The 24,306-nt window shown below is 55.7% G+C and overlaps 1 protein-coding gene across 10 annotated transcripts in view; it reads left to right on the plus strand.

Moving 5' to 3' along the window:
• DIS3L2 (DIS3 like 3'-5' exoribonuclease 2) overlaps window positions 1-22,640 on the plus strand; it is a 408,739-nt gene extending 386,099 nt beyond the window's left edge. For 3 of the 10 annotated variants that reach the window (XM_053598149.1, XM_053598151.1, XM_053598152.1), the window contains 7 exons: window positions 14,674-14,857; window positions 15,527-15,613; window positions 18,228-18,375; window positions 18,714-18,844; window positions 18,973-19,077; window positions 20,486-20,587; window positions 21,151-22,640. In XM_053598149.1, the coding sequence (XP_053454124.1) occupies window positions 14,674-14,857; window positions 15,527-15,613; window positions 18,228-18,375; window positions 18,714-18,844; window positions 18,973-19,077; window positions 20,486-20,587; window positions 21,151-21,321 (928 nt within the window). In that variant the 3' untranslated portion in view covers window positions 21,322-22,640. The other 7 variants (XM_053598150.1, XM_053598153.1, XM_053598154.1 and 4 more) reach the window with 7 other exon arrangements.
• Window positions 22,641-24,306: the final 1,666 nt, after the last annotated feature.

A 24,306-nucleotide genomic window follows, 5' to 3' on the forward strand; every position in this document is an offset into this window, starting at 1 on the left:
TGCACCTTGCTGTGTGCCCTGTGAGGCAGGCTGTCACCTTTGGCTCTGTGACCCATAGAAAGAATATGAACTCCTTGCAGTGGATGCAATGTTTTGGTGTGCAGAGGGCAGACAGCGCACGGGAAAGGCTTCCTGCCCCGGAGTGCTAAGAGCACGCTGTAGGTGCTCAGTCCCTCAGTGCTAAGGAAAGAGCCAGTTTACGACTCTAATAAAATTCTGACAGGAGGTAGGGAACCAGGAGTGAGTATGTGTCAGTCTGAATCCCAGTGCCGAAGAGTAAGTGTCCTTGTCCCAACCCCAGCACAGTGTCAGGACACTGGAGGCGCTCAGCAGGTGCCAAGTGGGTGTCTACTGGGAGCACACAGTATTTGCTGTTTCTCCCTCATGTACTACGTTCTTTACATTCTTCTATATTTCAGTAATACCAGACTCTTATCACCTTAATTTAGTGCAGAAAGTGTTCATAAAAATACTGATAAATTAATATTTATGGAATACTTAACAGCTGTGAACAGATATGCCCTCAGACTTGAACGACAGAACTTTCCTCAGAGTGCAAGGAAGGGCCCTGAGAATTCCACCCATGTACCTTGTAAACTGGAGGACCACTTTTGCCTGCTGTTTTCTACCCTGCCGGAGTGGCAGACAAGACCACAGAGACCTGGGTGCTGTGGTCTCTGCCAGAAAAAGCAGTTCTTACCTGACAGAGGCCTAAGGGGAAGAGTCTGGTCCTTGCAGCCTTGCAGGGCTGCCCAGGCTTGGCCTGGCCTACCTGTGAGGAAGCTCTTAGAAAGCCATTGCTGGGCGGCGCCTGTGGCTCAGTGAGTAAGGCACCGGCCCCATATGCCGAGGGTGGCGGGTTCAAACCCAGCCCTGGCCAAACTGCAACAACAACAAAAAAAAAAAGAAAAGAAAGCCATTGCTAGGCAGCATCCCAGGTGCCGAATAAGCTTTCTTAGAGCACCCTAAATCCTGGATGAACAGGGCTTCCCTTTGCACCCTGGCGGCCATACAAGGTGAGCGTGACATGCCTGGTGACACACATAGGGAAGTGGAGCTGTCAGGGCCAGTCAGGCTTTGGCATCCTCTGGCTCTGCCATCTGACTTATGATTGGCCCAGCTCACCTGGAGGGACTGAGAGCCTAATCCAGATTTTTCTGGTCTTGGTTCTAAGGTATAGTGAGGGTGACACCCAGGAAAGGGCTGAAGTCACACAGGCTGCATGTGAGACCTTTAAGTGGCCAAAGATGCAGGGTAGAAGTAAGGTTGAAGCCCAGCAGTCTCCTGGCTTGCCCCACGTACCCCTTCCTGTGGGTGAAGCAGAGCAGGGGCCTCAGTGCCACCTAGGGCAGCTACATGAAGAGAGAGGGGAAGCCCAGAGTGCTCTGGATGGGAACACTAGCTCTTTTTTTTTTTTTTTTAATTGTTTTTGGGGGGTGGTGGTGGGAATGCAACAACTTTATTGAAAGAAAAGTGCAATGAAATTTGTTGAAAGCTTAGAACGGGAAACTTAGACACCTCCCCTCAAGCACAGGACCAAGTGCAGGGTGGAGTCTTTCTGGATGTTGTAGTCAGACAGGGTACACCCATCTTCCAGCTGCTTCCTGGCAAAGATCAGTCCCTCCTGGTCAGGGGGGATGCCCTCCTTGTCTTGGATCTTTGCCTTGACATTCTCAATGGTGTCGCTGGGCTCAACCTCAAGGGTGATGGTCTTACCGGGCAGGGTCTTCACGAAGATCTACATCCCACCTCTGAGACGAAGCACCAGGTGCAGGGTGGACTCTTTCTGGATGTTGTAGTCAGACAGGGTGTACCCATCTTCCAGCTGCTTCCCGGCAAAGATCAGCCTCTGCTGGTCAGGGGGGATGCCTTCTTTGTCTCGGATCTTTGCCTTGACATTCTCAATGGTGTCCCTGGGCTCAACCTCAAGGGTGATGGTCTTGCCAGTCAGGGTCTTCATAGAGATCTGCATTGTCAAGTAGCGATGTCAGCAGCTGACACTGAGAAATAGCAACTCAGCTTCCAGCCTCAGTGGAACTCCATTAAATCGATTTTATATACAATTTGAAATATTTTCATCAAACTGGTTAACATAGCTTTCACGGCATTTTCTTAGTTATTGTGTTAAGACATTTATATTCTACACGTAGTTAATTTCACATGTACCCTTGTAAGATGCACCGTAGGTGTGGTCCTACTGATTACCGTCCCTCTACCTATCCTCCCTCCTCCCCTCCATCTCCCCTTTCCCCTTCTTCTAGGGCTACAATTGGGTTATAGCTTTCATATGAAAGCTATAAATTGGTTTCACAGTATGGTTGAGTACATTGGATACTTTTTCTTTCATTCTTGAGATACTTTGCTAAGAACATATCCCAGCTCCATCCATGTAAACTTGAAAGAGGTAAAGTCTCCTAGTTCTTACCACTATGTGTCAGTATTTCAGAAGTCACAGAACTAGTGAAGAGCTTTGCCAGCAGCCCCAACATGCAGTGTCCCAGAGGCTGATTAGGTAAGAGCTGGTTCAGTGGAAACAACCCAAGAGGAGAGGGATTTTTTTTTTAATCTGCTGGGTTTTGTGTTTATAGTGAGGCAGGCTGCCTGTGAACAAGAGGTAAGAATGGACTAGGACAATGGACAAGGGCAAGCGCACTGTGTCCCATTAGACAGCAGAAGCTGTCTCAGGTTCTCTCTGCCAAGTTCATGTGCCTATGGTCCAGCAGGAACAAGCTGAAGGGAAACTATAGGACCTATAACTGCCACCCTCTGTCCCTTCTTGCTGGGGGCCCTGCTTCCACTCCCCAAAACAGATCTTATTCCTCACTCAGCACTTTCCATCAAACAACAATCAAATCTTGTCTCTAAAATGCCTCATTTATTCCCCCAAACATTTCATTCGTTCTAGCACTTGCTCCTAGGCTCTGAAATACAGAGATGGGCAAGGCCGGGTATCCCCAGACACCCTCCCAGCCCTAAGGCCTGTGGTCTGTAGAGGAAAACTGGTCTCAAGAGAAAGATGGTCAAGATTCAGTGATGTGCTCTGTGCTAGAATCACCCACAGTCCATGGAGCCAGGGAGGGAGATGCCTATATTGAACCTTGGCAAACTATATCATGAGCTGAGTGGGAAAGATGGGACCAGGCCTGAGGATCAAAGGGGACAGCGTGGAAACCTAGTGGGGCCTAGAAGGCCTGGGCACCTGCCACCTATAAGGAAGAGAGCCGTGGGGAAGAAAGGCACAATTTCCTAGATGCTGGTGGGGGAGGTGGGCTGAGGCTGGGAACAGGCCAGCAAGAGCATGCAAGGATCAGGGAGCCACGGCCTTGGATGTGACAGCTGAGGCCTCTCAGAGCACAGCCCTGCAAAGTCCTGCTCCACACTCAGGCCTGGGCAAGGGACTGAGCTACCCAAATTTTTGAGATTTCTCTGATAGTAGGGAACACACCAGGGGGAAACATGGGGAGTGCCTAGATTTGGTGCCCAGCTCAGAATTCAGTCAAGACGCCCTCCCCACCCCCCCCATTGAAAAGACTAGAAAGAGGCTTGTATGAGGCTTGGGGGTGGGGGGTGTTGGGGGCTGTCAGAACAATGTGTCTAAGGGGTACAGGGTCTTTCCCCATCCTGCTGCCATGGCCCACAGCCCACTCTGCCCTGTCCTGTTGACTTAGTGGTCCAGCACATCTATAGGGGTATGTGAGGAGCATTTGCAAACCTGGCACCTCCAGCCGGTGACAAGGAGTCCAGGATCCATGACAGCAAACTTCTTAGTACTTGTGCTTATCTAGGGTGACCCTGAGACAGAAAAGGGTCCAGAGCCCCAACACAGCCAGAAGGAAGTCACCACATGTAAGGATGTGATGACACGGGGCTAAGTCGTCCTGTTTCTGCCCTCTTTGTCCTACCAGCAATAGGAGAGAGGCAAGGGTAAAACAGAGCCCTGAAAACGGGCTTTCAAGGTGATGACACTGTCCCTGCCCAGCTAAGTGGTTGGCCAAAGGTGGTGGTGCCTGCTGTGTGGCCAGCCTCAGGTCCAGGGGCCAGGCACTGCCTTAGAAAACAGCTCCGTCCCTCAGAGGTACCTGGGCAGGTAGGGAACCAGGCTGAGATCTGAGACCCTCGACTCTGCACTTGCTGTGCCCTGGCTGAGGGGAAGAGGTTCCCCTGACATTGAGAAAGAGACATGATGGTGAAGCAGCAGATCACCACTGGCACCACGTGAGTCCTACTATCAGCAGGTAAGAAACCCTGTGCCTCCCCCTCATCTTCAAGAGGTTCCAGATGAGTGGCACAGGCTCACCACTCATCCACAAAGCAGTAGATGATGGGGAACATGGGATCCTTGCTCTGGGAGTTTGAGGGACTCAAGACGACCTCTCTGAGCCTCCTGGGCTCCTGTGAAGAATGAGAACTCTGACTTGTGAGACTTGGATGGGCCACAACTGGCACAGCATCTGGCAGTCTCCAGTACAGGAGCTATGTGGTCACCTGTAGCCTCCCAGAGACAGACTCCTTCATTAGGACTTCAAAGGGACTTCAAAGAGACTTCAAAGAGTAGATGACAAAGTACAGAAAGCCCAGGCCCAGATGACAGCTGTGCTCTTGTTTCCTTGCAGCCTGTAGGGTTGGTGTGGCTGGGGTGGTGGCTATGCTGAAGGGGACCTAACACCAGCAGCTGTGCACATAAGAGGTGAAAAGACCACACTCTCATTTGCAGCAGCAAAGCTGCCTGAGTTCCCAGAGCCTATGTCCCATCTCTCCCATCTAGCTGTCTGTGGGGCTGTGTGTGAGTACACACAGAAAATGGAGGAAAAAAGCCTGTGCTTTCCAGAACACCCTTCTCCTGTAAATACCTCAATGCCAAATCCTAATTTAAAAATTGAGGCTTGGCACCTATGGCTTAAGCAGCTAAGGCGCCAGCCACATACACCTGAGCTGGCAGGTTCCAATCCAGCCCAGGCCTGCCAAACAACAATGACGGCTGCAACCAAAAATTAGCCGGGCATTGTGATGGGCGCATATAGTCCCAGCTACTTGGGAGGCGGAGGCAAGAGAATCGCTTGAGCCCAGGAGTTGGAGGTTGCTGTGAGCTGTGATGTCACAGCACTCTACCCAGGGTGACAGCTTGAGGCTCTGTCTCAAGAAAAAAAAAAAATCGAAGTTGATCCCTCCCGAAGTCCGTGATAGCCCAGCCCCATTGACCTTGTCCAAGGTCTGTTCTTGATCCAAGGCTACAGAGCCAGCCCATACAGCCGCCTGTGCACTACACACATACCTCCACACCACAAGGCAACAGTGGTCTAGAACAGTGCTTCCCAAAGTGCATTAATGTCACTACTGGGGCATGAAAGGAACCCCTGGCCAGGAGCCAAGCAGGGCATCAGAGTTGTTGTGGAGTCTCCCCGAGGTGGCTGGGCATCTGTCTGTGTGCCTTTACCACACCTCCTCCAGTCACAATTCCACTTCTAGTTGAGCAGTACCTGGAAGTGGAGAAAGGCTTTAGTGTCAACTGTAGCAGAGCCAGGGAGCCGTGCAAGGCAGCTCAGCTCAGACTGCCACCTGGTTCTGCTTAGGAGCCGGGCCACGGCCCCATGCAGGCCTGCCCCTGCTACCAGCAGCAGAGCCCGCACCTTGGGCAGGGAGCAAGTTTTCTGGACTGACTTTGCGCTGACAAAGGGCTTTCTGCCCTGTCAACCCGCTCATAACAGGCCTCCTCCTCTCCCTCTTGCAGCCACTGGGCCTCCGTTTGGCAAAGCCCAAGGGCCGCTCTTGGATGCCTAGCCTCTGGAGACTTCCTTTAGAGCTAGAAAAATAAGCAGCGGAGCCTGGCTGCAGCAGGGCCCTCCTGCTGAACCTATAGAAAGGCCCTGCCCGGCTTCAGCCTCCCAGGGTAGGAAACCTGGCTCCGGCCTCACCCGCAGGGCCTGTTATATCTGGCTCTGGAGGCCTTCTCCTCTGGGGTTTTCCATGCCTGTGAACTAGGCCCCATTCATTTCCCTGCGGTTTCATGGGTATGTCCAAAACGTTCAGCAGGTTGCAGCGAGCCCAGGATGAGAGGGGTCAGCGAGAGGCCCTATCTGTGATGTGCAGTCAGCCCCATGGCCACAGCACCCTACGCTCCGGGACTTGCAGCCGGCTGTGGGTGGGCACCCCTCCGTTAATCTCCAGCATTCCCCCCACCACCACAGTCCCCTCATCCCAGCAGCTCTGCTGCAGCTCCTGATCTCCACGCCTCCACTTTCCAGCTCCCAGGCCACCAGTCCCACCCTGCCTGACCTGGGACAGGACTGCAGCCATCTTCTCAGCTTTCCTCCCAGCAGCTTGTGCTTCAGTGCCTGGCACATCACTGACTTCCTGGGCCTGCATTTCACACAGTGCTCAATTTGGGGTGCAGGGAGAGCAGCGGGCCCTACACAAGGGCAGCCACCGCCTGTCCCTGCAGCCCGCTCAGTCACCGAGAGGGGGCCAAGCCAGGTGCGCAGATCCCGTGGCAGCCCCAGCAGCCGTCTTCGTGGCCACTACTGAGCTCACAGCAGGAATGTGCCCATCTGGAGGAAATCTGGTCTTCTGAAGAAATGAATACGAAACTGGATGGAAGCAGTTCTTATCAAATTTCCAAGTTGGCAGTTTTCACCAAGAGCTAATTGAACAATCTCTGTGAGAGGCCTATTCTGTTAGCAGGAGACACCCACAGAGTGTGACAAGGGCCCTGGTGACTAAGGACAGAAGAGGCTGCTTTCTTCCTGCTCTTGGCTCTGCTCTTTGAAAATGGATGCATTTTCATCTTTGGGGATCAGCCATGGCCCTCTTTCCTACCCCAGCTAGGCTCCCAGTCATTTCCAAAGCCACTCTGAGTGACCTGGGTAAGGAAGGGGTGTGGTCAGTTTCTCATCATTTAGCTGATAAAATGGACATGGAAACTGGGCATCTTTGGACACCAGCCTCTCTTGCCAGCAGGGTTCAGAGTCCAAGTCTAGAGGAGGAGTCTGAGGCCAGCCGGGGGGCCTATCATTGGTACCATGCCTGGGCCAGGAGAGAACTGCTGCCTGTGCCAACCTCCCTCCACTCGTCAGACCCACCAAGTTCCAGGGCAAGGAACAATAGCCCAGAGCTGACCTGATGTGAGCCATACCTTCTGCTCCCCAGGTCTACCCAGGTAGGCTGTCCAGGTTCCAAACCCTTTGTGTGGCTATTCTGAGTTGGCCTGGCAGGTGCAGGTCTCTGTCTTCTCACCTGTGCCCAGTGGACTTGGAAAGACATTTCCAGGGTAGTTCTCGTGCTGGTCGCCAAGGTTACCTCTCCACTCTCCAGCTTGTCTCCTCCTTTCTGGGGCTGCTGGGGGCCAAGCATCTGCCCAGAACCTTCAGGACACACTGGACAGGTGCCCAGAAAGTGTGGCTCTAGCCCTTTCTGCCCTGGCTGGCTATCTGATCTGGGAAAGGCTCTTCTGCTCATGGCCACTGTAATGTGGCCTCACACTAACCCTGTGCCTCTAGGATGCTCTACGGAAGCAGCATTTGCTGGCCATAGCCCATCCTTTCCATGGGGACATGGTGCAGGCCTTCCTTGGGCTACTCATACATGCCCCACCTCACCCTCAAAGCACCCCAGCCTCTCACCTGTGAGCTCACCAGCTTACCCTCCTGGGGATGGGACCTCAGGCTTCCTCCCTGGAGATCCTCTTCCTCTTCCCCCTGCCCCACTCAGAGTCCTCCTCATGTTAGCTCCTCTGCCTCTGGCCTCCTTCAAACAGCAACCAGGAACCACGACAGATGTCCCTCCTCGCCTGAAGGCAAACTCCAGCCTCCACTGGGAACTATAGGGAGAGTTATCCATACACTATGGCCTCCCTCCCTCCGTCCCCTTGGTTTTCTGAGTCTGCTTCCCCAGCCTCACCGCCATCGCTGCGTGCTCCTATTGGCCACATCCAGCAAGCCCCTCCTCTTCTCGGCAGCATTCCCACTGGAGACCACTTGCTCAGCTCGACCTTTGTCCCCTTCTCCCAGCACCCACTCTGTGGGGGTGCTTGCGCCCTCCTGCATGCCTCCTAGCCTGTGGCCCTGCTCTCCTTCCTTGCTGCCCCTTAGCTGCTGCTTGCAAGTCTTAGGCAACTCAGTTTTCTTTTATGCTTTGCTTTCTCTTCATTTTACAAAGGAAGAAAGTTTTCATCTTAGCTGCTTCCTAGTCCCTGCCTCCAACCTTTACTGCGTCCTTCTTAAGGTTCCTTTGTGATGTCCAGCCCTTGTCCCTAAGTCCCCTACACCCCTCCTGCCCGCAGTCCTCTTGTGTCTCCCCTTGCCACAGCCTTCTCTCGATGCCTTCATTTCCAGGGGTGGCTGCCTTTTTCTTTGCCCCCTCTATGTCTCTGCTATGTCTTCCCTTTTATGTAAAATATCTTTGTTGTCCTTGCCATCTCTCGGAATTCATCTTGCATTTGTGAACACACCTCCCTGTGGGAGCTCCTAGAGGGCAGAGCCAAGTCGCTGTGGTGGCAGAAGGGCCTCAAGGGCACACTAACTGCTACTTGAGGAGTTGTGGGACTTGGGGCCAGTCCCTTTCCTGTTCACGTGTTAGGCTTTGCCCCTCACAGAAAGAGGTGAAAACATCCAGGCTATAGGAGTGTGGGAACGGGTGGGCCAGAGCTGCCTGCACCTCCGTAGAATAGTCAGGCCATGCAGTAGTTCAGAAGAGGCTGAGCTTGAAGACAGAGCCAACCAGGAAGACACATGTGCCGGTTCTGAAGGGCGAGGTGTGCTAGCTCAGAGCTGTATGAGGTACCTCGCCACTGCCTGGTCTGAGGTGGAGAGTGGTGCCCATGGGGAACAGGGAGGGAAGAGCAAGAACTGGCCCCAGCTGCCCCTGGGGCCAGACTGTTGGGAACAGACTCCCTCAGGCAGAGGCTGACATTATCAGCACTCTTGACATTAAGCATCAAGTCAATAGCAGATGGCTAAAAGCTATGTGTCCCATAGAAAGGAACATGGGAACAGGAACCCAGCTCTCCTGACCCCCAAACTGGAGTCTGATGTGCCCTGACCTAGGAGTCCTCCCTTCTACACAGATGCATTGAGCACCTACATGGGACTGGAACCCATAACGTGGAGGGTGGGAAGAGAGCCAACCCTTGATCACAGAAGTCATCACAACTGTAGGGCTAAGTGCCAGGATGAGGCCTGGGTGGAATATCGCAAAGCACTTCCCAAATTCTCTCACCCTGCCCTCCCAGATGGAGTGGCAGCCAAGAAGCAAAGAGAAGAAGAGCGGCCCAGGAAACTCAGCCCCAGGATAGCAGCAGGAAACAGGGACAAGTGAGGGCAGAGAAGGGAGAAGTGATCCTAAACATAAGACCTCACTCCCCAGGACTTGGAATTGTCTGTCCCAAGCACAGTGGCAGATGCTGAGGACCTTCAGGCAGGAGAGGGATGTGACTAGATTTGGTACAAAGAACACAGGGCAGAGCGTGACGGTAGGGAAGCCAGTTTGTAAAAGAGAAGGGTGGTAGCCTTGTGGTGGGTGGACAGGAGAAGCTTTCAAATACCTTGCTATGTGTTTAGCCAAAGTCCTAGAGATAGAGCTCCCAGGCCCTCGCTATGCTGTGTATAATAATAATGCCATATTTGTTTAAGGCCAGGCAACTGTACAGTGCATCCCTGATTTTCAGATAAAATTGAAAGTGGTTAAGAAATTTGAAATCACATCCAGGGAGTGGTGAGGCTGGGGCTATGGCCAAGCTGCCGAATGGTAGCCCTGTCTCTGCCTCTCCTGATGGTACGGCCTGTGCACCTGGGGCGCAGGAAGGAGCCTGACCCCAGGATACCCTGTACCCTGACCCACAACAGAGAACTTTCCACACGTGTTAGGCTTTGCCCCTCACAGAAAGAGGTGAAAACAAGCCATGCAGTAGTTCCCTGATCCTGCGAGGGCCAGAGCAGCTTTGCCCAAACATCACCCCTTAAGAGATAGCTCCCTCTTGTAACAAAGGATATCCTGTGATTAAAAAGAAAGAAAGAAAAGAGCCTCAGCATTTCGTGTATATTCTCAGTGACACCTTTTTCTAAAGGTGACAATGTACTTTGGGCCAAACTGTTCTAACCACAGTCACCTTGCAGTGAGGGTGGGGTGTACGTGGCTCAGGCCTTTCCCTGATATCTGGAAGGGAGCCTTACCTGTCCCTCCCCTGCCCCTCCTGCACTCCAGAGGCCCAGACCAGGTAATATGGGATGTGAGAGGTGTTCATGAGCGCAGAGCAGCACATGTCCCGGCCCTGCAGTCATCAGTCACGGCACAGTCCAGCCCCAGACCTCCAGAGTCGTGGGGCCCCCATGGCACATGGCTCCAGATGCTCAGCAGATGCCAGGCTGGGACCGAGGCCCTGTCTCCAAGGGCTTGGCTTGCTGTTCTGGAAGGTGATCCTGGCTGGCAGCCATTCCTGAGCCCCTAGCAGAGCAGTTGTCAGGCAGTTGCTGAGTCCCACCACCCCCTTCCCAAGCCAGACCTGGTGATCTCATGCCTGGGCCATGCTGTCACTGGGTGAGCAGATGGGTTGCATAGGGCAGGTGCCCAGAGCAAGTGACAAGGTCTGAGTCCAGGGCAATGGGCAGAGCTCCATCCCCTTGAAAGCCCTGGGGCCCACACTGCCCTCTTTGGGGTTCCAAAGGTGTGGAGATGAAGAGCTGGAGGCATCTTTACAGGTTGGATGGCTGCCAGGCCTGTGCACATGTCCCTGCCCCCCATCTCTGGGAGAGGATGGAGATCAGGGACGGACTTGTGATGGGGTCAGTTGTGGAGCGCCCTCAGTGGCCCTGCAGTGGCCTATGCCTCTCCTGGCTGATGAAGCCCTCAACCCAGGGCTAGGCTTTGACTAAAGAAGGAACACAGAGGGCGGCGCCTGTGGCTCAGTGAGTAGGGCACCAGCCCCATATGCCGAGGGTGGCGGGTTCAAACCCAGCCCCTGCCAAACTGCAACAAAAAAATAGCCAGGTGCTGTGGCAGGCACCTGTAGTCCCAGCTACTCGGGAGGCTGAGGCAAGAGAATCGCTTAAGCCCAGGAGCTGGAGGTTGCTGTGAGCTGTGTGATGCCACGGCACTCTACCAAGGGCCATAAAGTGAGACTCTGTCTCTACAAAAAAAAAAAAAAAGAAGAAGGAACACAGAGGGGAAGCTGAGAGACTCTCCAGGCCTTGGGGCACAGGGCTGGACTGTATATCCTGGAGGGCTCCTTCCTGCCCAGAATTCTAAGTTTGCTCTGCCACGTCCCAGGTCCTGCAGAAGGCAGGTCCTGGGGGCCCCCTGCTGGCTGATATGAGGCATTTACAGGGTGGGGGGACTCTGGAGCCCCAGATAAGGGTGGTGACACTGCCCCCCCTCCATGATCCATCCCCCTCCTCCGTCCTCAGTGCCTGGGTGCACCATTGACACTGTATCCTGTGCTCAGTGGAGCTCTGGCTGCTGGCAGCTTGACTTGGCCCTGGCCTCCCAGGTCCCTAACTCCATTGAGGACCCTCCTTCCAGCCACCTGAGTAGGTGACTACCAGAGCCCTCACCAGGCCCTGCCTCTGCTCACCTCTGCTCAGTCACCTGGTCTCTGCCTATCCTCTGCCACCTGCAGTGTAGAAGGATATGAGAACAGGTTGTGGGGAAATGGTCCCTGCAGCTGTGTTAGAACACTAATGAGTCTTGTCCACACCCAGGGAATCAGGCTATCCTGCTGTGCCATCCCTTTTTTTGGTGGGTCAGTGTCCCCCTACTGGCTTGGCCAGAGTTCCACACACTCTCCTAACTCCCAGCCTGGGAAGAAGCTGAGGTTGCAAAGGAAACAGATCTAGCCACACCTGCGAAGTGGCCCAGGTGGGCCTTTTACACAGCTACAGCAGGCTCTGTGATCAGGGTTACCAAGAGTGCATGTGTTGTCCTCTGAAGAGGCCAAGGGTGACTCATGGGGCTGTGCCGGGGTCCAGGGAGAACAAAGAACAGAGACACTGCAGAAGCAGCTGGCCTGGGTCTGTTACCACAGTGTAGGGATCCCAGCTCAGCCCCACCCTCTTCCTCTCCCTGTTCTTGTCCTTGTCCTTATGAAGACCACGAGAGGTAAGGTGCAAAAGCCCCTGCAAGAACTGGGAGCAGAAAGGTGGCCCAGCCCAATGGCTCTTGGGCAATTAGTTCCTGACCCTGTGGGCTATGGTGGGAGGGACGGGCTGTGCCCAGCACAGCCTTACTTCTTCACCCCACCCCACCCCCCCACCCCTTCTAGTGGCTCCTTAGCCTGCATCCTCCCTGCAAACCTGCTATGGGGCCATGCTGCCCTCTGCAGGGCATACTGCAAAATACACCCAGAGTCAGCCGTGAGGTTGCAGTGTCTCCCTCTCACCCAAGCAAACACTTAGCTGGAGAACAGACTGGGTGCTCCCAGCCCACCAGGATACCCAACTTCATGGGGGAGAAAAGCCTAGAACCGTGGCTAGAACATGGTAAACTATGTCCATGTGGACTAGTGGACCAAGAATGAATGTGGACGTCTGAGACATTTTGGCGATGATCGTGTGACCAAGGCAGAGAATACATACCGTGAAACATTTCTTGAGCAGGGACTGGGATTTCTCTTGGGTTGGGTTGATAATATCTAAATCTGAAAATCAAATAAGAGTCCCATGGGCCTAGACAGGACACAGTGACCCTAGAGCAGCAAGGGAGGGAGATTGCTGCCACGGATGGGAGTCACAGGGCATGATGGGAAGATCCAGGCTTGGCTGTGTGGGAGCAGGTGGGGCGAGACGACAGCAGTGCCTGTGACCTGAGAGCCTTGGCCATCTGGTATCAGGTCTGTCCTTCAACACATGAATTTCTACTGTCCTTCATAAAAGCCATGTGATTAGGTGTCACTATTACCCTGTCTTATGTTTGAGAATAAACAGGGTAGGGAGAGGTCTCTGACATGTTCAAGTTCCCACAGCAAGAACATGAGCAGTCAGGATTAGAACCTGGACTCAACAGCCTTGGCACTTGCACTCCTGAAGGTGCTTGAATGCAAGGTTTTTAGTGGAAGGTGATGGGCATGAGGGCAGATGAGGGGATGGTGGCAGATAGGCCATTTAAAAGGTAGTTTCTGTACTCCAGGGACCCTCTGAGAAGCTCCTCATTCCAAAAGCTGGTTTCTTGTATGCTCCAAAGGCCACCTGAGGCCTGGTCCTTGTGGTCACAAGCCCAAGCTATAACCTTCCCTATCTGTGGGCTATGGGCTATGGACTATCCCAGAGCAGTCTCTGCAAAGAAGAGGCCAGGCATGCAGGGCTGGTGTCACCCCCCTCCGTGGGCATAGGCTCTCCCCCCAGCCCCTCTGTTGGTGCCTGCCCTGCTGGGGCATTTCCTGACCTTCCTGTGCAGAGAGGGTTCCCTGGGCAGATAGGTGTGCTCTCGAGTCCTGGCACTATCTCCTTCTGGGTGAGGCCTTTCTTCCCAAGAGCTTGGCCAGACAATGAGGCTGATCCCACAGCATGATTCACACCTCCAGGAAGGGAAAGATCATTCCAGGCTTCCAGCTGCTGCCAGACCAGCAGTGGGAGCTTTTCCCCTGACCTCTGTGACTTCCCTGACCTCTCCTGCTCCAGGGGAGAAGCTCCATGGAACTTGGGAAAAGGCAGTCAGGACAGAGTGCCCCAATCTAAACAAGGCCTTAATAGGCCTGTGTCTCCCTCCCTCAGGAGGCAGCTTTCCCCACACAGGGTCCTTGTCACTGGCAGTGGAACATACCCAAGTTCACTCAATTGGAGGCTTTGGCCTTTGTGCCTCCCAGCACAGGTGGAAGGAAGCAGCACATGGCTCCCTGCCCCAGTTTTGGCCTAGGTGGGTGGGTAGGTGCTGACCTTGGGGCTGTGTGATGTCAGCTCCCCTTTGCCTACCTCTGGTCTGGTAGCCCACTTCCTCTACCTTTTGGTCCCTGCTTCTCCACCCTGGGACCCTGGTGCACTCTCGTCCTTTCCCTGGAGCCATACCCATTCAGTCTGATTGTTAGTCTAGTTCTCCCAAAGTAAGGCAAGGCCAGAACAACGCTTAGGCCATTCATGCTAACCAATGCTTGCAATGTCCCCACACTGAGGGCTTTCTCATGTAATGCCCTGACTCACCTGCTCATCTTCAGAAACCCTAGTTGGATAGCTTATCTCCTACAAGACACAATCCCCAGGCAGGAAGGGGGCATGTGGAGTGTTCAGTCTGCAGTGCCACAGCCCCCCAGCACCACCCAGGGAGTTCTCTGACCAGACTCAGAGGGCTCCCAGGGATGGGGGGGGCTTCACTTTTCTGTGGCCCTGGTTGGGCACAGAACTGTCATAGAGGGCTCCAGGAGTCTGGTCATTCCACAGAGATCTCTGCCTAGCACCTTCTCTGGGCCAAGCAGGCTCCTGAGCTCTGAGGCTACAGCAGGGAAGTAGGCAGATGCTCTCTGGAAGCCCCTGCCTAGTGAGGGGGACAGCCCACAAGCTCACCAATCAGGAGACAGTGTCGTGCAGGGGAGGGAAAAGGGGTGAGAGGAAGGCATTAGATTTGGGGGCTGGGAGGCTGTGCTTAAAATGAGACCTGATAGGCACAGAAGAGCCAGCTATGCAGGGAGCATGGGAAGGGCTGCACAGTGACATTGTGGAAGCTCAACGGTCCCGTCCGTCCCCGGTCTACCCCCTGCAGGCTCGTGGAGGAGTTTATGCTCTTGGCCAACATGGCAGTGGCTCACAAGATCTACCGTGCCTTCCCTGAACGGGCCTTGCTACGCCGGCACCCTCCACCCCAGACAAAGATGCTCGACGACCTGATAGAATTCTGCGACCAGATGGGGCTACCCATGGACTTTAGCTCTGCAGGAGCCCTCAATGTAAGTATAGGGGAAGACCTTGCTTGGGTGAAAGAAGAGAAAAGCCTGGAAAGTGGAGGTCCAGCAGCATCTTTCCCACCAGGGTCCTTCACCTTCAGCCAGGTCCCCACACACACACACACAAGGGAGTAGAGAAACCCTGGGAAAAAGCCCCCTGTGTCTCCCCCACTGGGACTGGATGGACTGCAGGGACATTGCCAGCTTAGCTGTGGGCAGGGATCCTGTGGCCAGGGAAGGGCTGGTCTTGGGCCCGGAGATTTCAATATGGGAGCTAGAATTGTAGAAATGCAAGGGGTGTTTTTATGCTAAGAGCTTTCAGGTTCTCCTGGTCTGGAGCTAAGCCTCATGGGCTGGGGAACCCTTGGCCTTGGCTGTGATCCCACAGGAAGAAGACTTTTCTCACCCATGCTTCAAGCCTGGGAGGGGCAGAGAGCTGCCTTAGGTTGGAGAGCTGCACCGCAGGCTGCCCAGGCCAGCCAGCTAGACATAGAAGAGACTGAACTCAGGCCTGTGCCTTACCCTCCTGTAGCCATCTGAGGGGAGGCTAGGCCCCCAGGCTGACCCTTCTGCTCCTGGGTCAGGCATTAGCTGGTCAATATGAGATAGGGGGCCAGAGTCTCTCCCCAAGCCTGACCACATACCACACAGATTTCTGGAATTTGCTTCTAGAAAAGTCTGACCAAAACATTTGGAAATGACAAATACTCACTGGCCCAGAAGGAGGTGCTCACCAATATGTGCTCCCGGCCCATGCAGGTAAGGAGGGGCGTAGCCTCTGTCTTCCCCTGCTCCCAGAGCACCACTGCACACACAGCCACCCTCTCTGCTGCTCTGCTTGGGGCCAGGCTGGGGGAGAGGGTGCCCCTCCTTCGTCAGCACAGAGGAACACTCTGGGCTGGGAGGGGAGGCCACCTCCAGGCAGAACTGACGTCAGGTTTGACCTGTATCTTCCTGTTCACACTTACTCAGGGGCCACATGCTCCCCAGGCCTTCTGTTAAAGGCTAGTCATACCTCATCTTTGGCTGGGCTTTTATGGGGGAGAGAAGGGCTCATGTGGCAGCCAGCCCCCAGAATGCTCCTCGGCCTCCATGCCAGCCTGAACAGTTCAGACTGAGTCTGCCTCTGGCCATCATGGGAGAAGAGAGGAGTCAGCTATGAACCTGGGCCAGTATCTGCAGGCAGGTGACAGCCTATAAGGTGGGCTTGCTCCTAGCTGGCCCATATGTCCCTCCAGGCTGACTGTCAGTTCCTAAGCTTGACGGGAACAGGAAACCTCAGTGGCCTGTCAGGTCTAGGAGAGCTGAGGATGCTGAGGTGTGAGCTCAGCTCTGAACCTGCCCAGCCAGGGACAGCAACAGGCCATTTTTCAGGTGTTTGGCCACTCAGCAGATTCAATCTGTTCAAGAGTAGCAAATGGCTTCAACAAGCCTTGGTTTATTTTCTGACAGTTTGAGCTCTGCTAGGAATGGCCTACTCCAGATCACAGGCATCTGCCAAGCACGTGTGGCACCCCCAGTACAGTGGGCTTTGCCAGGCACTTGGTCACCACCTCCCCCACTTCAGTTGTTTCAGACCAGCTTGACAGCACAGCCTCTGGGTCCCAGAAATGTTCCCTGGCCATGCCCTGCAGGGCCCCCATTCCCTGCCCCAGCTCCTGAAGCCATTCCCCTTCATGGTCCAGACAGCCCTGGGGCTCCACAGACAATATCCTCCTCAGAGCCTGACAGAACTTCTCTTGCCTTTACCTGCCCATGACCTTTGAGGCAACATGTCTGGGGATGGGGCCATAGAAAGGGGCCAGACTGTCTGGGGTGCTCCTGCTCTCTCAGCCCAGGAATTGGGGTGGGGACATGGGACAGGCAAAGGCAGCAGCAGCAGTGGACATAGATGAGGCAGGCATCTGGTCCCACGTGAGCTGCTAAATAGGACACCTGGGCTGTCACTGCTCCCCACTCCTCTCACCTTACCCAGAGACAGTTGCACCAGCCAGGAGGGAGGGCCCTTTGTCCTCCTCACCCCAGATCATCTGGAAAGCTGTGTCACTGCTGAGAACAAAGCCCAAATGTGACTAAAGTGGAGGCTACATTCCTACCCTCAGCTCCCCAGACTTGCCCTGGACATAACCCAGAGCCCTGCAGGGGCTGGAAGGGAAATGGAGGTAGGGAGCCGAGCGAGTCACCACCAACTGCGCCCTAGATTCCAGGGCCCATGTGTGGAGTAACCGGAGCCGGCTGTCTGTCTGGCCAAGTGCACAGGAGGGTGTGAGTGTGCGCAAGCACCGAGGGAGCCAGAGAGCAAGTGAACTCACACGGCTGCAACCTTGGCCCTTGGGCCAGGAACCTGTTCACTTGCTCCTGGCAGCACCGGTGGCCTTGGCTCCCAGCACTGAATGCTCAGGGACTGCAGGGTAGACAGCATCAAGAATGTGGCTCTGGCTCCTGGCTGGGCCCTAGAGAACTCGGGTTCTGCTCCGGCCCCATCCTGACTGCTGCCCGGAATAGAGGCCTTTTGAATTCAGACCTGTGTATGGGCCACCAGAAGGTCCCTGAGGTCAGCCCGAGAAAGGTTGAGGCTGGCAGACTAGAAAAGGCCTCCTTTGGCTGGCATGGAGTCCTGGGGGCCACATGGTCTGGGTGCCGGCTTGGCTGCAGCCAGGCAGGAATTGAGCCAGAGCGGGTGAAGGTGGCCCCGACCACAGGAGCACATGCTGCCCAGGCGGGGTTCTGTGTCCCCAGCCTTCTCAACGCACCTCGCACTTTGGCTGCATTGGGCTTTGCCTTCTGGAACATAAACCTGTAGGTTCCACAGCTTCTGCTTAAGCCTCCAGAAGACAGCATCCACAGCTCTATGTCCTGCATGGCCACACACTTCCCCTCCTCCTTCCTGAGCTGGAGTAGCTGCCCCAGACTCATGCTGAGAATAGGCAGACCAGAACCATTTCCTCCTGCTGGTGGGAGATGCCAGCATGAGGCCACCCCTCCTCAGGGCCAGGTGGCCTATGCAGCAGGATTCTGAAGGGAGGCACCCAGCGACCTGAGGGTTCCCAGCACAGCTATCCTCAGGAGGGTGGGGCTGGCTATGTGTGCGCTGTCCTCAGTGCCTTCACCGAGAAGGGTCTAGGCTGCCCTGAGCAAGGCCAGCGTTTGTCTCCAGGAGCAGAAAGGCTTGGGCACCTGGCTCTCCACAGCCTCCTGGCAGCCCCTTGGGTCCCTTTAGGTAGGAAGGCCCCTGGCCCCAGGGCCTGCCTGACTTTGCTCAGCGGCCAGGGGCCCATGGTGTCCATCCACTCCATGACTGCCCAAGTGGAGGCTCTGGGTCACACATAGCTCTGCCAGGCCTGGCTAGGCTCTGAGGCCCCCACCCCCGCAGATGGCGGTGTACTTCTGCTCGGGGCTGCTGCAGGACCGGGCACAGTTCCAGCACTACGCCCTCAACGTGCCGCTGTACACACACTTCACCTCTCCCATCCGCCGCTTCGCCGACGTCCTGGTGCACCGGCTCCTGGCTGCTGCTCTAGGTGAGGGGTATGGTTCCAGCCAGGGGGGGCCTATGCCAGCTCAGAGCCACCCACATCAGAGTAGACGCCCAGTGGCCAGAGGCCACTCTGCTCTGACTATGGAGGTTGACGTTGGGCTTCCCAAAGCTCAGGGGACCTGGCCTGGAACATCTCCATCCATGTGTGGTTCTGCCAAAGCTGCCATGGGCTCACCTCCAGCCCCAGCTCAGCCAAGACCAGGGCGCTGACCATGGCACTCCATAGCACTAGAGACTGGGCATCCCAGCCCTTCACTGTTCCTGGGCTACGGTGCCACGTGGCCCATTGGCCAGCCATGACCCCTGACCCTCTCCTCCTAGGCTATAGCAAGCAGCTGGATATGGAGCCTGATGCCCTGCAGAAGCAGGCTGACCACTGCAATGACCGCCGCATGGCGTCCAAGCGTGTGCAGGAGCTCAGCACTGGCCTCTTCTTTGCCATCCTTGTCAAGGTGAGCCCCCCCCACCTGGTGCCCTACCCTCCCTCTTCTCCCCCACTCCCGGGCACCTGCTCACCAGGACCCTCTAGGAGCCTGGTACAGTCCCAGCAGATGCCATGGCTATAGCTGTGTCCCTACAGGAATGTGGTCCCCTGGAGTCAGAAGCCATGGTGATGGGTGTCCTGAACCAAGCTTTTGACGTGCTGGTGCTGCGCTACGGAGTCCAGAAGCGCATCTACTGCAACGTGAGTGGCCTGGCAGGAGCACGGAGGTGGGCTCAGGCAGGCCAACCATCCTGTCCACACTGCAGGGACACAGGCTGTGGGGGGTGACGCTGCAGCCCTCACTGCACTACACTGGCCTGCACTGGCACAGGGTACAGAGCCCCGATCCTATCCTACCTCCCCAGCACCAGGCCCACCATGTGACCCCTGCTCCCCTGGGATAGGGGCACCAGGCTCAAGATCTGTCCTGAGCCTCTTCCCTAAGGGCCCAGGAAACCAGAGAACTGGCCCCTTTGAGACCTCTGCCACATGGCAGGGCAGGCAGGCTTTGGGGGTGTGGAGTGGGGAAAGACCAGAGAATTGGTCGTGGCCGCTCTGGATGCCATGACCATCAAAAAGAAGAAAAAGAACTGTCAGCTGGGCATGGTGGCTCTGAGAGGCTGAGATGGATTGATCACTTGAGCTCAGGAGTTTGAAACCAACTTGAGCAAGAGTGAGACCCCATCTCTTCTATTTAAAAATAAAAACTAAGCTGGGCGTTGTAGCGGGTACCTATACTCCCAGCTACTCGGGAGGCTGAGGCAAGAGAATCCCCTAAGCCCAGGTGTTGGAGGTTGCTGTGAGCTGTGTGACGGACGCCACAGGACTCTAACACGGGTGACAAAGTGAGAATCTGTCTCAAAAAATATATAAACTAGCCAGGAGATGTGATACTGTTTCAAAAACATAAGCAAAACAAAAAGAACTGTCCCTGCCCTGGGCAACTGTGTAATCAGTTCTCTCCAAGGGGACTAGGGCGCCTGCTTCAGCCAGTCCTGGGTCCCCTGGCCACTGCCCCTGGCTTTGAATTTCCTAACATCCAAAGTGCCTGTACATGGGGAGCGCAGATCCCAGCATGTGGTTTGGAAGGCAGGTGTTCATAAAAATGGGGCAGGAAGAAGAGGCAGAACCGAGTCCAGCTGATCCCCTCAGGGCTTGTGTCCTGAAACTCGCTGAGCAGGACAAATTCAGGTCCAGGGCAGCCCTGCAGTGGGCCCAGCCCTCGGCCTGCACTGACCATCCCATGCCAGCAGAGGGCACAGCTGTCCGCCTCTGTGGTTCTCAGTTCAACTGGCTGCAGTCACTGTGCTCAACCCCAGGCCAACCCGCAACATCCCCCCATAGCACACAGAGCCTCCGGCCCCTCCCAGTGCCCATCCCTTGGCATGTGGTCACTCTCAGGTGCTGCCTCAGCCGAAGCAGAGGCTAGGGGCCAGGATCGAGTGGACCCCATCTCCAGTCTCACAGCGGCCGTTGGGTTGGCAGAGGGAGCTCCCTGCAGCCCAGGTGGAGATGGGCCAAGGCACAGGGCTGCCTCCAAGCCGCAGGGCTCTCTAGGGTAGAAGGTTCAGGGCAGCCTGAGGCCTGAAGCCTGGTGTATGTTCCCTAGGCCCTGGCCCTGCGGTCCCACAACTTCCAGAAGGTCGGCAAGAAGCCGGAGCTCACGCTTGTCTGGGAGCCTGAGGATAGTGAGCAGGAACCGGCCCAGCAGGTCAGGCCCCACTGTGTCTCGTCTCCCCACGTCTCCCCCATCCTTGCTCCTGCTTCTCAGGGGCCCCTCCTCCCTCATCTCATTCCCCGTGCCCCCAGCACTGCAGACTTCTGTCTAAGTGCGGTTTCAGGATCTGACTGAGGTCCCCTGCCATACCCCCATACCTCCTCCTTGCCTTCCCTCCCCTGGGGACACCCACTGTGGGGAGATGTGGTGGCTCTGGCTGTCCTACTAAAGCAGGGTTCTGACCTTTTGGGTCCTATTGAGAATCTGATGACAACTACAGACCTCATACCCACAAAATTGTACAGAACTGTTTTCACTGACAACATGCCCTGCAGGCCAAGCCAAGCACCCCAGTTGTGTTTCCTGACCCTTCTGGCTCTTACAGTGCCTCAGGCATGTGTCCTCAGGTCTCTGACCAGGCGTCAGTCCTGGAGGAGGCTCCAGTTACAGATGGGCCAGCAGAGGCTATTGGGGTGGGTTGCGGGGCCCAGTTGACAGCTGGGGTGGAGCTGGGTTTGGGCCTCCACCCCTGTGGTCCTTGTGCCCTCATGGCCCAGGCTCTGCCACAGGTCATCACCATCTTCAGCCTGGTGGAAGTCGTCCTGCGGGCAGAGACCACGGCCCTCAAGTACAGCGCAGTCTTGAAACGGCCAGGCACCCACAGCCTCCTGGGCCCTGGGGAGGAGGAAGACCACGATGAGGAGTCTGCAGACGAGCCAGACGACTGAGGCCAGGCACCTGCCCCTGCCCACTGGCTTGTAGGACCTGTTGACACCAAAAGGGATTTTTAATTTGGCTTTTATTAACTCAGGGGCTTGTTTTTATTTTTATTTTTGCATTGTATTTTATTTTTGCAGCTCCGTTTTTAAATGAACTGCAGGGGAGGAGTGGAACTGGACAGAAGGCTGAGGCCTGGCCAGGGCTGACCCCAGCAGATTGGGCCCCAATTTGCCTAGCTGCCACCCCTCTCCTGCCCAGTAACCACTGCCATCCCCTGCCCAGGAAATGGGGGATTTCAGCAAATCAGTGTCATGGAATAAAATCAAGTGTGAACTGCTGTCTGGTGTGTGGGGTACCACTCAGAAGCCGGGCAGTGGGTTCTCCTTACACTCCAGGCAAGGACAGCAGACTGGGCTCAGGCTTCACCCCTCACAGCTGAGCTGGGTCACCACTCAGAAACTCCCTGTCAGTTCTAGCATGATTCAGAGCTGGCCACATGGCAGATTGATGCCAGAGTCTCATTCTGGCTGATTAAAAAATGTAATTAGTATGCAGGACAGTGAGCTCACCCATCACCCTGACGCATGTGCCCATGTCCACCCCGCCCCCACTTCCTCTCTGCAGCCACCCCGTGTGGCCTGGTAGGCATAGGTCCTGTCACACCCCCTCCCCCTGTTCCCAGCCCAGCACTCTAGAGGGGCAGTATCTAATCCCTGATGTGAGTCAGTGTCTCTGTACCTCCAGTCCCAATCCTGGGTTCCAGCAATGCCAAGGAAACGGGACAAAATCAGCCTGGGCTTGAGGAGAGGAGGACTGGAGCACCTAGGGATCCAGGGACACGGCAGGAGGCCACTGAGCAGCTCCCTTCCTCAGTGCCCTGAACACAGCCTGTGCCTACCACACACACACACACACACTCCTCCAGAGAACCCTGGCCTGGCTTTTCCAAGAGCTGCCAGAAATCAGGATGAAAACCATGGTGACTGAGGCCTTGTTCCACACACTGTTCCTGGGATGTCAGGATTAACGAGCTCATTTGATCCAGTTACAGTGAATTTTCTTCAAAGCAAAATTCAACACGGCAGCTTGTTAGAGTGGTGCTGGTGCCTGGAGTCAGTGACTGGCATAGCTGCCTCCGCACTGCCACTGTCGGCTGGAGGGGACACAGTACTGCACCTGCCTTCATAGCCATCTCTCCTCTAGTGCCTTAGCCCAGTCTGTCTGTCCTGCCACCCCAAGTCTACCCCAGTAGCCACCATGGGCCCCCACTGCTTCTGCACTCAGAGCCTTCTCCTGAACCAAGTATCTATGAGGACAGACAGGTGAGGGACTTGGAGAAGGAGAAAGCTGTGGGAGCCTGGCCCAGGCAGCCTGATTAAGAGCCCCAAGGGCGAGACTCCCCCACCCCATCCCCATCCCCTCAACACTACCCTACCTCTGAGGACCTGTGGCCAAGTTTTCCTTTGACTCCCTCAGGCCAGATTGGCCTTATCCCCTGGCCTGGGAGCTATGGCTAGGGCAGAGCCCTGCAGGGACTTGCTGGTAGGAGTTCTAGGCTCTCTCTCCGTCAACAAGGGAGGCCTCTGCTGCTTGCACTTGCCTGGAGGCAATTGCTGGGCTCCCCTCACTTCCTGTCCAGGCCACAGGGGACCCTAGGGTCATGGAGGCTATGGCAGCCCCGCCCCTTAGTCTGACTGAAGTGGAAGCTGCTCCCTCAGAGCAGCAGGTCTGTGCCTAGGCGGGCCTGGTTCAGACACAGCCCCTATCATATCCCCTGGCCTGTGGGCTCTGGTCAAAAGGTACATTGCTCTGACAGCTGCCCATGGATTCCCTAGTGGGACAGCCCCTATGTGGCCCTGTACCAAGCAGACTTATTTACAAAAGGGGTGACTAGACACCGAAGCTCATCAAGAGGAGGACTTGTTCCTTCCTGCAGCTGTCCCACAGCTCCTGTGTGCCAGTGCATGCTGACGCCTGGGAGATACGATGAGACGCTATCTTTTCCTCAAGGGCCACCTTGGGTCCTGTGGGGAGGGTGATAGACACAAACACTCTGTGACAAGGGTCTGGCAAAGTCAAGAGGTTGGTGACTATGTGCCCAGTTTTGACAGTTCGATGCTTCCTAGACCAGGTGAAGATGGCGAAGGAGGGGGCCTGGTGAGTTGGTGGGAGGGGAGAGCTCTGAGGGCACATAGCCCTTTCTCCTGGAGGAAGACTAACCTTCCCCAGTTATAGTGAGGAGAGGCTCAGGACAGAGCTGAGATCATCCCCACTTGGGGCAGCTGCCTCCCCAGACCCCCCCCAAAGATGGCACACCGCAGAAGGAGACTTCTGGGGATCTACAGTGGCAGGACAGGAAGGAGCTGGGGAAGCAAGTGGCAGAGGAGGCCAGGCCTCCACTGAGGCAGTGCCATACCCCACCCCAGCTGCCATGAAGAAGGCCTCAGGAAACAGTCCAGATGTCCGTGAGGCCTGGCATGGCCAGGCTGCCATCATTACAGATGGCTATGGGTGCCCAACAGACAGGTGGGGCCTGAGGACAGGGCAGTGAGGAGAACCAGTGGGGAGTGCAGAGGTTGGGCTCCTGCTGGGGTCAAGAGCCTCTTGAAGGTTTCTGCAGGTGGTCGGAGAATGAGGCCTGTGAGGAGCCACTGAGCCTCATGGCTGGTCAGGAGGGCTCTGATGAGATGGCCTGTTGGGTGGAACACAGGTAGGCCAGAGAGCTGGGGCCTATTCAGCTGTGCACACGGGGAGAGCAGGCAGGCTGGGCTGTGCAGCCATGACCTGTCCCGGAGAGGACATGCAGGGCCTGCAGGACGGGCACTTGTAGGCCAGTGGGCCAGCCCAGATGCTCAGCAGAGCAAGTGGACTGACTTGGGCCTTATGGGGTCGGGGGGTGGGGGTCTGACTGGATATGGACAGAGCCTGTAGGACTCATGAGAAGAGCCAGGGTGGCTGTGGCAGCCTGGGCCCTCTGGCCGGAACCAGGCCTG

The sequence above is a fragment of the Nycticebus coucang genome, chromosome 7 (genome assembly GCF_027406575.1).
Source record: "Nycticebus coucang isolate mNycCou1 chromosome 7, mNycCou1.pri, whole genome shotgun sequence".
In the NCBI taxonomy this organism is placed as follows: Eukaryota; Metazoa; Chordata; class Mammalia; order Primates; family Lorisidae; genus Nycticebus; species Nycticebus coucang.